At 43.0% G+C, this 16,394-nt stretch overlaps 1 protein-coding gene and 1 long non-coding RNA gene across 2 annotated transcripts; both read left to right on the top strand.

Annotated features, from left to right (window-relative positions):
- Positions 1–605: 605 nt before the first annotated feature.
- Positions 606–4,572, top strand: LOC307075334. The gene is made up of 3 exons (XR_013811841.1): positions 606–1,110; positions 2,232–3,390; positions 4,188–4,572. It is a non-coding gene; the product is annotated as an uncharacterized lncRNA (long non-coding RNA).
- Positions 4,573–5,802: 1,230 nt separating this feature from the next.
- Positions 5,803–15,922, top strand: LOC307074654 (folylpolyglutamate synthase, mitochondrial-like). The gene is made up of 16 exons (XM_079734904.1): positions 5,803–6,623; positions 7,860–8,060; positions 8,682–8,810; positions 8,992–9,045; positions 9,254–9,318; positions 9,864–9,978; positions 11,123–11,200; positions 11,433–11,494; positions 11,758–11,860; positions 11,986–12,063; positions 12,403–12,550; positions 12,691–12,774; positions 13,174–13,324; positions 13,959–14,034; positions 14,164–14,230; positions 14,335–15,922. Exons 1-16 carry the CDS (start codon positions 6,618–6,620, stop codon positions 14,730–14,732), a joined length of 1,815 nt encoding a protein of 604 aa, XP_079591030.1. The 5' UTR covers positions 5,803–6,617; the 3' UTR covers positions 14,733–15,922.
- The last annotated feature ends 472 nt before the right edge of the window (positions 15,923–16,394 follow it).

The raw sequence follows: 16,394 nt of genomic DNA, 5'->3' as shown, positions 1-16,394 counted from the left end.
AAAATGTTAAACTTTGTTAGTCATGTTTCATGTTATAGTTTCTGAATGTTCAAGTTTTCCTTATGTGACCCTCACCTCCACAGCTCCCGGTCCCTGCACTTCTTTGTTTTGTTCTGTTGCACTTGGTTCCTTTTCCTGATGACAGATGGTTCATAAATAAAACAAACATTCATTGGCACTTGTGTTTGGTTTTTATTTAACGTTTTAGCATAGATTTGGGGTAAATCGTACTTGTTTTTTGCATAGTTTTAGGGTATATTCTGTTTTTTCTTATGAATAGTATGGATAATCATATAGGGACATCTAGTGGTAAATCCGCAGATTTCAAACGTGTGAAAAACGCAATTGGGTATCTAGTCGTTTGATTTGTCGACTGTCAGCCACTGTAGAAACATGGCGTTGTAAAATGACATGAGTGCATTCCCATGGTGGCGCATACAGATCGAACATTGTGAAATGAGAGAACGTGAACTTGGAAGGCTAGCTTTTATGACTTCTAGTACTTGCGAAGGCTAACGCAATATCATGGAATTAACTTGAGATATGTATTTAACAGGAACACTAGAAACAATCGCTACTGTACAAAAGGTATTCCGCGTGACTCAACCAATAAAAGTGGAAGACAAATTTGTAGTAGGCAAAGCATAGACTAGCTAAAGCCGGTATGTAGCTAACTGCAGTGTAACTGCTAGCTGACCGTTAACGTTAGCAGTAGATGAGAACTAGCAGTTAACCGAGTTAATATCAAACATCGTAAAACAAGTTGATTTGTAGATTTCTCTAAACTTACAGCGCATTTTTGCTTGCTGAAAAAGGATCTTATATCGCTTCCCGCTTTTCTCTTAGACATTATGGATCCACTTGAATAGCCTTATAATAGCGAATGTTTGTTGTTTTTATATCATCGCGAGGGGGAGGGGGCAGGCGGCTACGTGGGCTGTCTGTACACACAGCGTTATAATAAAGAAGTTTCAAGACAGCCAGCCAAAATTGAAATTTTTATTCAGAAAATAGGCGGTCCTTTTGCTTCCTGTAAAAAGCATGTTTGTGACACTGGATAACGTGGAATATGGATACATCAACTAGCCTGCATGTGGAGGGCCACATAAGGTAAGAAATTGGTTTACGTAAACTTTGCTGCTGGTTTTGTTTGCTCGTGATGACCTGGCTAGGTTACCCACACCACGGTCCTAAGCGATTGTGATCATCTGATTCTGGTTGGTGCTCAAGATATAGATTGCAGCTAGTAGCAGCTACACACGGTTCGATTGCTATGCCAATGTGGTTAGAGTTGTTTTGTCTGATTGAAATATTTGACGTTGGACTTGGAGCCAGTGGTAGGCTCAGGCCTATCCTGACATAAATATCGTATAACCTGCTGTGTGATTATCTAAACTCTAGGGGATTTTATTTGCGGGCAATTTGCTCATGATGTAACGAGTGAAGTGTGAATTGGTCCTTCGCGAGTGTTTACTGGTGGTCAGGATTTGGCAGATCATGCAATTCTCCTCTGGGTGCTTGTTTTTTTAATTTTTTAATGCAGCATAACATTATGCGACCAGCAACCCTTGCTCTTCTTCAAAAGGCTGATGCTCAGTAGTACCTCGTTTCATTTCGTAGCCTACCCCCTTTACAGTCTGCAATTGATTGTCTGGTAAACTTTGTTGATGTCAAGATAAGTGTTAAATTGCCAACACTTTTCTTTGTCCTGTGTGTATTAGTATTACATATCCGAAATCCCGAGCGCCAATACCCTGGTGTTTCCAACGTCGTTTTGCAAAACAAGCCAAAACACAAACTGGTTTTTCAACACCTGACAATACACTGCAGAGCATATTTTAATGCAGCGTTGAATGGATGAATAGCTTACATAAGGGTACCCACCACTTTTCAAACCACACTCAAGCTTATGGTTATTGTCCCCACCACTTCTAAAAACAAACTGACGCCCTTGATCCTAAGTGTCATACATTCTTAAAATAAATTAAGGCTTTTGTAAATTCACAGGAATCCTTTGTCCATGGTTTAGTTTTCTCATTTTCATCTCTCCTATGTGGTTCAACTGAGCGTGGGTATGAACTAAATTTCTGTTCTTATTCATGTCTGTGTGCATACACTTCACTTTTTGTTCATACGTGTGTGTGTGTGCGTGTGTGTGTGTGTGTGTGTGTGTGTGTGTGTGTGTGTGTGTGTGTGTATGTGTGTGTGTGTATTTTCTGATGGTGGTATAGCTTCAGCCTGTTTATAGGAAGCACTGCTGGTTGGACGGCATGCAGACACCACAACTGTTTCCGCTGGCTGACATTGATGGTAGAGTTTCCTTTTGGGTTTTCCGGGTAAACGCCCCTAGAAGCATGCAACAACAAACAACGCAAGCTCCGATAGTCTTTCTTATGCTTCAAATGTCAAGTGCTTTTCAATAACAACTTGTGACCAGTATGCTCCTCAACTGGTCTCGCAGAGTGACAACATACCAGTGCAAAAGACTCAGCGCAGTTACTGATGTCCCTTTTTTGTAGATGATCACCAGTCACCTTAATCCTACCCAGTTCCCGGCCCCACAACTTAGTCGTTAATGTTCATCATTAATGCAGTCTCTAGTTTATTAAGTTTTGAAACTATCTTAGCAGCTTCCCGTTTGGTTTGTGTTTTTCTCATCACAGTCAGATGCTATTTTGCCTAAAGTATCTCTTTTTGCCCTGTAATTGTCATTAGGAGTTTTTGTGGAGTCGGCCCTACAACTCCATCTAGTGCTGAACAGGATTTTAGAGTCTGGCGAATGAAATTGGCGCTGTTATGAATATTTTGTTCCAGCAGAGGGTTGAGGAGCTGGGAAATGTATACAGAGACTATAGACGTTTTTAAAAAGTCAACCTACTCACAGCAATTATCGATGCTTTAGAGACCTCTAAGATTTAACGAATGTGCCACACAGATTAATGGATTTAATAGGATAAATATAACCTGAAAACATGTCTATATAATTATGAACATCTGTATCACTCTTTTCTTTTGCTGAGTCAAATAAAACTATGAAAGAGAGACATATCATAGAATGTCATAGAATCATGAATCAATTAATCAAGGATACATTTAATTAATCAATAGGCTCTCTAGCCTCTACAATGAACAGCATCGGATAATAACTGTTACATCAGGAGAAACAATACGTACAAACATCCTGCACTTATATCTGCAGATAAAAGTGCAGGGTATGCATAGGTCTCAGGGGCGCAGTAGCCAGAGGGACAGATATAACAGAGACACTTCTGTTGGACTCCGTTGTAGCGCCTGCTTCCGGGGCATGGAGCCTCGCAGTTCCAAACAACCTACCTTCTACGGCTTTGGACATCATTCATTTCCATTGCTGGCCGCCCAGTTACTTCTGAGGTAAGTTGATTAAATAGCTACCTCTTTTGAATTTTCATCTGTTTATTTTATCAGAGGCACTTTATGATTCATAACCTGAAATGTATTTGTATGTGCACAGCGTAAATACATATATTTTTTTATCTTAGTAGACGACCGGTTGCCTGCTAGTTTGTTAGCTCGACTTTGCAAGCTGTGAAGGTATCTCCAGGGATAAATTGATTAAATAGCTACCTCTTTTGAATTGTCAACTCTCTATATTATATCAGAGGGCCTTTATGATGTATATACTGATCTTTATTTGTATGTGCACAGAGTAATTATATATATTTTTATCTTGGTAGACGACCGATTTTCAGTCATTTCCTGCTTGTCAGCTCGATTTCACCAGCTGTGAAGATCTATACACCAGAGGTTCAGTAGTGAATCTCTGACAACTTTTATTTAGTTAGTTATTGATGTAGGATTACTATGATCATTAACGTTGATTAACGACGGGTTTTATTTAGGTTTAATCTGCTGAACCTGACGGTGTTAGCTAGTCAGCTGAGTACTGTGTGTCTGATGCTATAGATTAATTATACCCTTGAAAAGGCTGTTGGATTACATATATGAATACAAATTGTTCCACACAAAAAATATAAGCCATTATGAGCTTTCAAATGTTATTACACAGACCGAAGTGTCATTCTTTTTTTCATAAAGTAAGCTTCTGTCCACCCCTTCCCCAACTTGGCAGCAATTTGGCCATGTGTGGGGAAACTCATTGACCTACAGGCTATTCAAGGTCTTGTCTGATTATTTTCATTCTCCTGCAGGTGGCGGCGGCTGGTGCTGGTGGCTGGTGCTGATGGTGGATGCTGATGGCGGATGCTGCTAGCGGTTGCTGGTGGCTTGAGCTGGCTGGTGCCAGCAAACACTGCTGCTGCAGGTGGCTGCTGCTTGTGGCGATGGCTGCTTGAGCTGGTGAAGGATGGTGGTGTCGACTATGGCTGCTAGTGGTGGCGGCTTGTGCTGGCGACTGCTGGTGGTGGCGACGGCTGCTGGCTGCGATTGTTATCCTTCCTTTTGACCTGATGCACTTTGCTATCCTTCACCTCAGCCTGATGTATGTGGAGTATTTTGTTTGTTTATTAATAACTTATAATATTTCTCCCAGTTCCTTCAGTTTGTTCTTGATTTTCAAGTTAGATATGCACGCACACCCACACAAACAAAGTGAAGGAACAGGGATGAATATATATGTAGTCATCCCTGTTCCTTTACTTTGTTCTTGTTTTTCAGTTGGACACACACACACACACACACACACACACACATTATTGTTGTCTCACTCATTGTTTAATAAAAAAATACTATTTCATTCATCCAAGCATAATGATTTGTTATTCTTTAATATATTTGATGCTTAAAAGTATCATGGTTGTGTGGTTAGCTCCTGCCTCGTCAGCAGAAGTTGCCTGGAAACTAAATGCTAAATGGACTGTTGCTACTCTGCTTTCTCAATCGCTCTCTGACCACCGGTAAGTGAATCGGAATTACAAGCAAAATCAAGGAAATCCAGTAGTCCAGTTGCGCAAAAAAGAACATCTTGAATCGTCTTTGATTTCAGAACAGATGTAGTAAGGTAAAAGTTAAGGTTAAGCCACTAAAGTCAGTAGCCTAGTGCTACCCATGCCAACACGAACGTGAAGCTTTCCCTCAAACTTAAAAATGTATCTAAGTAGCTTTCAGGTGTCACCCTACCACTCCAAATGTAAAGCTGACTTTTACAAATATGCAACAATAGTCAGAAAAGTACTTGGGTATGTGTTTTTTTAATTTATATTTACCATTCAATATTGCAATCGCTGCTGTCAGTCCCATAGAAGAACATGGCAGCGCGGCGTGTTTGGAACTATACAGGCTTACATGAACCACGTGAACACCCCGCCGGCGAGATCACAGAGTGTCGCAACTCTTCTCTCTCTATGGCTCTGGGCGTAGCCACATGGGGGCCAGGGGGGGCCATGGCCCGCCCTGGTCAGAGGTTGGCCACCCCGCTGCCCCCCCCCCCCCCCCCCCCTGAAAAAAAAAGAAGAAAAAAACCTGAACGGAAACGGTCTAAAGAAAGCGGAGGGAGGGGTTATCCCCTCAAGTCTAGGCTACGAGAACCAACGAACCCTCTCAGTCGTGTGCGCTACTGTTTGTTGCGGTACAGTGCGGCTCTGTTCGCTTATATTGGCATTTCCGTAGCCCGCGGCCGGGCTGCAGAGTCCGCGAGGAGGATTGACTTGATCTATAAATGAAGTCCCTCAATCTTAATTGGCTTAACACTAGTGATGTTTATGGTTCCACGTTCACGCAACGCGAGGGGGTTACGGACCCTCCTTGCGTCCACCGCAAGGGCCTGATGTGCGCCTCCCAAAAACCGTAACCTTCCATCGAGGCGATGCAGCAGCAAGGGCTGTGATTGGTCCGCTTACTAAAACCCGACGCAGAACCATAAACGTTCACGACTGCGTCAAAGCGGCTGCGTGGTCATTTCATTGCGGGAACGTGGGACCGTAAAAAGGCCTTTAAAGCCTCCTGGCCACTATGTTGCCAGGCTAATTTAGTTGCAGCCTTGGCACTTCACCAGGAGAGGTCACTGTTACTGAAGTTTCAAGTTATGAACCCATTTTCGAAACAATGTGCCTAAAGCAGGGGCCAAAATTGGGCAGCCCTGGCCTAAAGGGTTCCACGCTCACGCTACGCAAGGGGGATACGGACAGTGACATAAATCTAATGGGCACGCACCAAATCACCAACCCACACACGTATCTTTATACACACATGCACACGTATGCAAAGATTGTGATTGGGTTACAAATAAAGATTAATGAATTTGTGCATTTTGTTATTGGGAAGAGTGCTCGTGGGAAATTAGGATGTGCTGGGAAAATATGGCACAAGTTGGGTGTGCTTGTGTAACAAGGGGGTATGTGGGAATACTCAAAGATTTTGATTTAGGAACATAATTTTTGGACTGAGCCTGTTTCTTTTTTTGCTCTCAACTCCACAGTTGGAGCAGGCGCGGAGCGGGGGGCTTGCTTTCGGGACTGAAGCCCCGAATCTCACTTCAAAAGCCCGGGATCTTTTAAAAGCTTTTGAAGTTATGACAACCCTGGCACCATGTTCTTTATACATTACATTAAGCCTTATTACTGGGCAAATAATTGCCCACAACAAAAACCTTCAGACATTGGAAAGAAGACATCATTTGATGGATGAAGGTGTGTCGATGAAATTGGGGTGGTGAAAAATAACTTTAAAGGTGTTACAGTACATTAGCTGACAATGGTCTCCATTCTTGAATTTTCATTGCCATCTAGTGGAAAGGACATGCAAGCGCATGGATAATGCTTCGCTACAAAAATCATCGCTGCCATCCTACTTTGAATCTACTGAAAGTTACTCTCAAATTTATCTAAGTCTCAATTTTGCCATTGTAGTTTACATAAAAATCTCTAGAAGTCAATAGTTAAGTGGTTATTGTTTCTTTCCATTAAATACCTAATGTCTTGAGCAGGCACTGCAACTGAAAATGTAAGCTATGTATTAGAAGGGATTTAGGATTTGCCAATGTCCAGCAGGTCACCCTAAAATGGACTAGAATGCAGGAAATCGCGATCTTAGAAATTCAAAATTTTCTGGGGGAGACCCCAGACCCCCCTCAGGGCTAAGCCCCGGATGTAGACAAAGTCTGCCTCCGCCCCTGATTTGGAGAACACTCGTTCAGAAGGAACAGATGAGGCCGGCGTACATTAAAATTGTTGCGCTAGTATGAAGATATGAGGGTACACATTTTTCGATTGATCCAGTACACCAGTAGTGGCTCCTCGGATCTTTCCAGTGGTGGATAGGTGTACTGCTGATCAGAATAAAGTGTTCCCACGTGTTAGAACGACCTCTCTTCGCAATGTTGTGCATTAAAAATGTTATGCTTTGAAGGCGCTACAATTGCAGTGGCAGTGTGTGGCGCCGCTTCGTTCAGAGAAAGAAGCTGTTGCTGTTTCTGACGTCATATGGCACGTGATTTTTCCGTGTCAAAGCAACCTTCGAAGCAGTGGTTTTATGGTTAGTGTAGTTAATGGTACGAAGCAAGTGTCGAAGCTTCAGTGTAGGACTGCCATCACTACTGACTGGTACACTTGCGTTGCACGCGCACTCATTTGGATCTGTCACTATATCATGGTCACGCATGCTGCACACACGAACACACACACACACACACACACACACACACACACACACACACACACACACACACACACACACACACTGTGATGTCCGGAGGTGGCGGCTGCGTGTCCACATGTCATATGTTTACTTAACGTGTGCTCTGATGTGGACCATTACGTGCAATGCAAACAGTAATTTGTAATATGGGCTTGTCGACAAAAGATGTAGGCATAGCCCGACCAACCACAGGAGGGGCAGTGCCGTGACGTTGCGATCGTTACTGACAGGGACCTGCCCAGTCGGGCCGGGGCTTCCTGTGTTCGCCGAGCCCGGGAATGGTGTGCTGCTGCTCCCGCATGTGGCGGCTCAGAGGCTCCGGGTTTGCCGCGCTGTTCCGACAGCAGAAACAGGCGTCAAACGGAGCTACTTTGTTATCGAAATATTCGAGCACCAAGACAGCCCCTCAGCTTCCAGGAATGGAGTACCAGGTACGTTTGCTGTTTGTTTTTGTCAACATTTAAAAATAGTTTATTGCACCCTAGCAAAGATGCTACTAAGCTAGCCGAAGTTCAAATCTCCAGTGGATATTATATGGTGGCTGTGGGCTCATTTGGCCATGGCATGTCGCATTAACTTTGTTCTATTCAGTAACTATTAAAGCCTCTAAACGACTTTTATTTACACAACAGCTGTCTCAACACAACTTAGCTAATCGTTATCATGATCAATGTATTATTTACACGTCCAAACCTTATGCAAACACGTGGCAGGTATTTATAGTTGTTTTTTCTGCCTAATCCTAGTAGTTATTTTTACCGTTCTTGCTGGCAAGTTGAACATTTTAGCCGACGAACAGAAAAAAATGTTTATTGTCAGCTCTTGGGTAGACTCCATCAGCCTATATCAATTTGAACCGCTTTTCCTAAAATAATTATGCAAAAGTCGATGCTTATATAAACAAACGGAAATCAGCGGTATGCTACATTTCGTTTTTTAAGCTTTTTCATTTGGTATGTCGCACTTTTTGGCCACTGATAACAGCTAAAGTTGCGGAGCTGCTGTATCTTTAACACGGAATAATGCATGTTCTCATTTACCATGATATACAGGATGCAATCTGCACCCTCAACACACTTCAGACCAACGCCAGTGCCCTGGAACAGGTGCGGCGAGAGCGTGGGAACCCTCAATTTCAACTCGTGGCTATGCGGAGCTTCTTGGAGCGAGCTGGCCTTGTGGTAAAGCATCAATATCATAGTAACATGTTTTAAATGCACTCTGTTGAATTAGAGAACACGGTAGAAAAATCTTTAATCGTGTGTGTGTGTGTGTGTGTGTGTGTGTGTGTGTGTGTGTGTGTGTGAGTGAATTACAACTGCCTTGCTAATCAGTCTCAACTAATTTGTTTGTTTTGCAAAGGTGGAAGACCTTGACAATCTCAATATCATTCATGTGACCGGGACAAAGGGCAAGGTGAGTGAATTCCCCTCAGAAGTCGTATGGTCTTTAAATTAAACATTAAAGAGATAGATTTATGACCAACAGATATTAGGAACAGGCCACCCAATGTTTGACTTCTCCTTATAGGATATGCATGGGACAAGTTGGGCTACGCAATTTACATGCCCTCTCTAGTAGCGAAGCAACACTAAAGTGTATGTCTTTCATGTACATTTTTCAGGGATCAACATGTGCTTTCACAGAGCAAATTCTCAGAAGCTACGGGTTTCGCACAGGATTTTACAGGTATAAACCAGTATTGTAGTTCCCAGTCCAAGGTTACTAGTTATTTTTTATGGTTATTTTTAAATTGTTATTCCATGAACATTATCACCATCTAATCAGAATCTTCATAGGTCAAAACAAATTATCATAACTTTGTGTCCAACATTGATGATAAGGAATCATTCTGTTGTTGCATGAGATAAGAATGATGCAGGAGAAAGTGTCGGTTAATTATTATTTTTTGTATGTATCATGCTTATCAAGCCCAGATGCTTTACACCACCTTAAAAAAAGATACTGTCTCCAACACTTGTACCTGGTATATAGTGATTCTGGATTTGACCATTGGGCACAGTTGGCTGAAGTCGTGTATGCACAAGGCTACAATGACTCAATAGAAATGTCTCACATCTGGTCAGTTCTCATACGCAGCTCTTGTTTAATTGCAACGATGGCTGCCGGTTTGCCTTTTTCTTATAATTTCTGGTTGTATAAATGTTTCTGAGCATGTAGATTTGAATATTAATGGGATTGTCCTAATGTGAGAATTGTTATCCTTTTTGCAGTTCACCACACTTGGTTGAAGTAAGGGAGAGGATTCGCATCAATGGACAGCCAATTGGAAAACAGCTTTTCACAAAGTATTTCTGGCAGATTTATGGAAGACTGGATGAAACAAAGGTGGGCACAGGCAATTTGTGTTGAAAATAATCTGTTTTTCTTGTACCTGTTTCAATGGAAAATTCAATTTGTGAAGAAGTTCCTCAAACTGATCATTCATGTTCATTTCTCATCTTTGATTTTCTCTGATGTATGCATTTTTCTGATCAACCTTGCTTGAATAAGACCCTTTTATGATCAGAATACCAATCATTATTCTATTGTTTGTGAGGTCCTGTTCTGCAAGCTCATACTTGGAGTCAGTGGCATGTGGATCAGTGCCTCATGTGACGTTCCCTTGTGACCGCTTAAAGTCTTGGGCTACGTTGTCAATTAGCTGATTTCATTATCAAAAGGGTTAACATCAATGAAGTGGACTGTGATACCATAAAGGGCGGCAAATCCTCCTTTTAAACTGTAGTATCGGTGTAGTATTCAGTGTTTAACATTTGCAAATCCCATCTTCGTCGCAACAGCGTTTTGTGTTTATCAGAGACGGTTTTTCACATTTCGTCACCACCATTGACTTTGAGTGCCTGTTTGCAATCAGCTGTTACCGTATAACATGCAGGCCTAGTGACCTCTTGTTACCCCTGCTAAACATGTAAGTAAGCCATATCTGTGTTGAAATAGCAACCTCATTGGCAAGCCTTTCGTGAAAATATCCAATCTCGGGTAAATAAAGTACTAAGCCAAGCCAGATAAGCTGGAAGGCTTCCAGATTTTGGTAACTTATTTAGTTACACTGTTACTTGGACTTCACCTCCTGTTGTCTGCTTTTGCAAACACACCCCACACATTGAATGAGTAGCGTTGAGTTGTGCAACAAGTGGCTGCTCCAATAGTTGGGATACACATTTGTGCTACTGATTATGTCTTCCTATGCATTCCGGACCATGTGCTGAAACAAGTTGTGACCCTAGACACCTTTCCTTTCTTCCTTGTTACAGAACTTTCAAATGTGGCTTGCAGATAACTTTGTCAATATGTGTTTTTATTTTATTTTCAGGCATCTCTCTATTATGGTTTCGTTTTTGAGAATTGTATATGCATTTAATTGTATCAGAACAGTTTACACCCTCAATGAGTCTTCCTGATAAAATAAATGTTCAAAAAAAACGGAAACTGTTTGATCTTCTTACATTGCTTTCTTTGATGTTCTTAGGAGGCGCACAGTGGCAGCATGCCCGCTTACTTCCGATTTCTCACCATTCTGGCCTTCCATATCTTCCTGCAGGAGAAGGTATGTGTGCATATTAATGTTGCTAGGAGGAAACGTCTCCGTTGAATATGTATTCAATACGTTTAGGATCCCAACATTTCTATTTGTCTATTAATTATGCATCTATTGAAGTGTAACCGTAGGAGCTCAATTTTCCTAGGGCATCACACGATGCACTCTGTAATGGGTTAACTGCATTTTTCCTCAATTCCCCAGTCATTAACATGCATCATCCATCATTGTTTGGATTCAGGTGGATTTGGCGGTAGTTGAAGTGGGAATCGGCGGCGCCTATGATTGCACCAACATTATAAAGTAAGTGTGTGCAGTGCACCATTCTGTCTGCATTAACAACATGGCAGCCAGTTTTACTGGTACAAAATGATTCAACAATCTTACAGAGTGTAAATACAGTTGGTAAACATTAAAACAAAGACTACGCTCAAAATCAGGCCTTGGAATTACAACTCAAACCACTTAGAAGAGGGTTGGGCCGTAACCAGTCACTGAATGTTCGGACAGAATGTGATACTCTGTTGTTCCCTCCTGAATGGCTTGTGGTCCACCCCTCCCATCAGGAAACCATGGGTGTGTGCCGTCTCATCTCTCGGTATCGACCACACTCAGATTCTCGGGGATACCATTGAGAAGATTGCTTGGCAGAAAGGAGGAATCTTTAAGGTAGGTTCCCCGTACAACGTTCAGAGGGTTCCACTCCATGACAGTCAGCATGGTATAAAAAGACTTGACATCGATTGATTGTTGGAGGTCTAAGAGAGGATGATGTGTATTGTTTCCATGGTTAGCCAGAGGTTCCAGCCTTCACGGTCAAGCAGCCTGAAGAATCCATGGCGGTCCTGAAACAGAGAGCCACAGAGATAGAGGTAAGGGAACAAAAACACTAGATACAATTTCTGCAATGTCTATATAACTGATGCAAAACATAGCTCAACATCAAGCAGACCAGGTAGATGAGGACAGGCATACAGCTGTCTACTCTGTGTTGCAAGTTACTGTATATGTTCATGTAATGTGTAGATTGTTTCTGTATTTGCATTCAAAAGAAGGAACAATCAATTGATGAAAGGGATAGTTGTTCAGTTATTTCTTATGTGGCATTTGGACAGACATTAATAGTCAGACAAATGGGTGCCAGATGCAGTCAGTGACTCATGCTGTGCCTTTCAAGCCATTCAATCAATAATCCTGATGTCTGTCTCCAGTGTCCGCTGTGGGTCTGTCCAGAGCTGGAGGACTACCAGACGGACTGTGGACCTCTGCAGCTGGGCCTGGCCGGACAGCATCAGCGCTCCAACGCCTCCCTGGCCCTGCAGCTGAGTCACACCTGGCTGCAGAGGAGGCGTCTGCAGAGTATGTGGCGGGCACCTCCATCACTTCATGTTTGGATCGGTTTCCATGTCGTAGAAAGGACGTTGTTGGTTCAGATGGGTTGAACTAGTACTGCTTCAAACTGTTGTTAATCCTAATCCTATCTGACTCTCTCTCTACAGACCAGAACTTTCCCTCCACCACTCTGGAGGGTCCAGGGGTCCCTCTGGCCACTCCTTTCACACCAAGCCCCATCATGACCAAAGGTAACGCACTATTACTACTAACTCTGTCAGCAGTGGAGTTGTGGTAGTCTGTTGGCCGTCATTCAGCGTTGGCAGCCACTCTAATTGTCCCTTTGATGAAATGTTTACTTCAATTGCAATATGGTAATTAATCATTTTAACTACTTTGTCATAATTTAAATTCTGTGCTTCCGTAATCACATGCAGCGCATCCCTTCTATTAGCGCTCTTGGAATGATTAGTTAATTTAATATCACAATAACAATAACTCATACGTCATGCTTTTGGCTGACACTAGTGTGCAAGTTTGTGCATATTCCACGCCGAGTAATTTTAGGAAAGATGTCCCAAAAAAAGTAACCCGCTTAGACATCCCATGTGTATGTTTGTTGACCTGTCGCTCCACCTTGACGTGTGCAGGGCTGGCAGACACGGTGTGGGCGGGTCGCACCCAGACGCTGAAGAACGGCGAGGTCACCTACTTCCTGGACGGAGCTCACACCACGCGCAGCATGCAGGCCTGCGTGAGCTGGTTCCAAGAGGCAGCGGTGCGCTGCGAGAGGAACGCAAGGTGAGCGGAAAGGGAACGTTCTCTAAAGGCCAGATATCCCACTCCCTGCATCCTGCGCGTTATGCAAAGCTCTTCGGCTGTCACGAAAAGGATGCAAATCTAAACAAAGGCTTGGTCCGGGAGACATGAAACGCTGTGGTTTGGGTTGAAGTTCTATACCAGTTGCCTATGTCGTGAATTTAGATGCCAAACTAGTATAGCTCTTTTGTTGTGAGCACATGTTCTTTCAGGTGAGTCAGTAAGGTCTCTCCCACCACCTCCACTGTGTAGAGTAGCTCTGCACCTAGCAGGCTCGTGTAGCTTTCCTTTCAAAACATCTTCAAAGAAAACCTGCACTCTTGATTGCTTGCCGTATCAATAAAAGTTCATTGGTCAGGGTTATTTTGGCCCACGAGACGGCTATCAAATTAAATGTGGTTAGGGCACAGTAAAGCAACGCCCTCTAATCCTTAAAGGAGAATGGAATAGCCTACATCAAGATTTTATGATGCTAATCATAAACATCAGCCACATTTTTTATTGTTCTCCTTAATGTGGCTATATAGCAGAAGAAATGGGGTTTATACTAGCAATCCAATCCATCCACGGGTTCAAGACTTCAGCGAGTATAACTAGCTGTATTGCTGCTTTGCAGTGGCCCAGTTGCACGAGTGTTGGTGTTCAACGCCACAGGAGAGAGAGACTCGGCCGCCATGCTAAAACTACTGGTGGTAAGACACACACCCACCACTATCAGAAGATTATGAAGAATAATAAAAGTTTGATTTGTTCTACTGTTGATCACACTTCTTTGAGCAGCTGTTGGTTTTGCTTTATGTCAATATTCTATTCTCTTTCAGCAATGCCAATTCGACTTTGCTGTGTTCTGCCCGAATATCACCGAGGCCATCGCGTCGTGTAACGCAGGTAAGGAATGCTGGATAATAACATGATCACGCAGGAATTACTCAAATATCAAAGAAAATATGAAAGCTATTGAGCTTCTTGTGGGCGTGTTTCTCGTCCCGCAGACCAGCAGAACTTCAACGTGTCGGTGGAGAACATGCTGAGGCGTTGCCTGGACAACGAGAGGAGCTGGCGGCGGCACCACGGCGCCGGGGACTCTCCGCCGGGTCGCCGCGGGCCCCTCCTCATCCGGGACGCTGGCCTGTCCCCAGCGCCGGGCCGGGGGGCCGAGGCGCTGGTCTTCCCCTGCATCCTCAGCGCCCTGCAGTGGGCCGCTCAGGGCCGGGACCCCGTCCTCCTGTCCCGGGACGCGGACAAGCGGGAGGCGCCGGTGAAGCCCAGCGTCGCCGCCAAGGCCGCGCTCCTGCGGGAGGTGAGGGAGATCCACGTCCTGGTGACGGGGAGCCTTCACCTGGTGGGCGGGGCGCTGAAACACCTGGACCCCTCGTCCTGCTCCAAGTAGATCCGGCCTCGGAGGACGCTGTTTGAACGGCTACATTTCAACCACGGCTGAACCTCTTCTTATTCTTTGCGTAGTAGAGTTCCTCCTAGTCAAGCTTTAACGGATTTGGATGTGGCCTACTGAAAGGGCCGACTTGTTGTAGTGTGTGGTATGACAAAGTGTAAGGGGTTGTTCGTGCTGTCACTGTTTTTAATCAGACTGTCTTGAAGGCCAGTGTTTCTAACCTTAACCGAACCTGGAGCCTTATGGACGGACGCACAAAGTGACCGGACAGAATTGTGTGTTTCATGACTTGAATCCAAACCTGTTTACATGCACTTGGTAATTTATTAACCTCTTAAAGTGTCCCCTGTGAGCTCGGTAGAAATATGTATGTTTCATTATTGTTGCGCTGCATTGGCATACAGCAATAAACCATAAAGAAATGGGTAATTTGGTGATAAAAGTACAGTTAAAGCACTATTGCAAACTGGATAATGGCAAATTGTCGTGACCGTAGATTATTTGCCCTCAAGTCAGTGCCAATTTCAGTTTGTGTGTGTCTTTCCGGTCAGTTCATCAAAGCCTTTTTACAATCTTCTGTCCTTTTTGAAAGACTTTTTGCACAGTTTGTACTTTATTTTTGTATATTTGGAGAGATAAACACAGTATAAATGTAACTTAGTCTTAAATGTAAATGTAAATCTAAATTGGTGCGTTTCCTGAAATTTAAATTAATTTAATAACTATTGGTCAAATATTCAGCCTTCTAGCCTAATGTTTATGGACCTGCTTTATTCATCCATGTCTGGCATTTGATTCCAATGTGTTGAAAATGCATATCTGTATTTGTATGTATACTCAAATCACAACATAGAACCCTGTCTACTGCAATGTACGTCCTTGTAACCCTATGCTTTGAAAGTATGCACTACTAAATTAATATCATACAAATGTTTGCCAATTAATTAATATGATTGTTCTGTGTTCGTGCTGTTGAAACTAACTGGCTTTCCATGTGAACATGCCATTTTTCACCAAATTTCACACTGGTGTCTGTATATTATATTCTTTTTTGTTAAATTGTCATTTCCTGGCATCGTAACCAGTGCCTAAACTTTAGCATCTCTGACATAAATATAATGACTCTTAATCCTGAATGGAACCACGACCAAAACTCCTTAATCCTAAACTTCAAAGTTGTACCTAGACTTGACCATCCTTTACTCTAACCTTCCTCAGTGGAGAGTTTAAATAAAAAGAATACAAATGTATGAAAGGATTCAAACCCATATCTGACAGAAAACGACCACCTGAATATAGGGAACTTATCTAGGTGTGTTCGTGTTGTCTCTCCCATCACCAGCTCTGTGTAGTGTAGGCCTACCTAACCTAACTACTTAGTTGTTTTTCTAAAAATCTACACAGGAATAATCCATGTTGTGGAGTGGCTCCACAACATGTACGCATTCAAAACCGGTTTATTTTAGTTGGTTGGACCGATGGGTGGGGAATGAAGGAATTAGCTACTTGGTTGTGATGCTATAAATGGGGGACAGCAGACAAATAAACCCCCCAACATGACACTAAAACGGTTTGTCATTCATATGCATAATACAGGCAATGCTATTGAGTAAAGACAATGGGCATTTGTGTGTACAATTGCTTGCGCCCCATTGTAAA

The sequence above is a fragment of the Pollachius pollachius genome, assembly GCF_949987615.1.
Source record: "Pollachius pollachius genome assembly, chromosome: 4".
NCBI lineage: Eukaryota > Metazoa > Chordata > Actinopteri > Gadiformes > Gadidae > Pollachius > Pollachius pollachius.
Note: the sequence above shows the minus strand (reverse complement) of the source record. Positions and strands in the feature narration are given on the sequence as shown.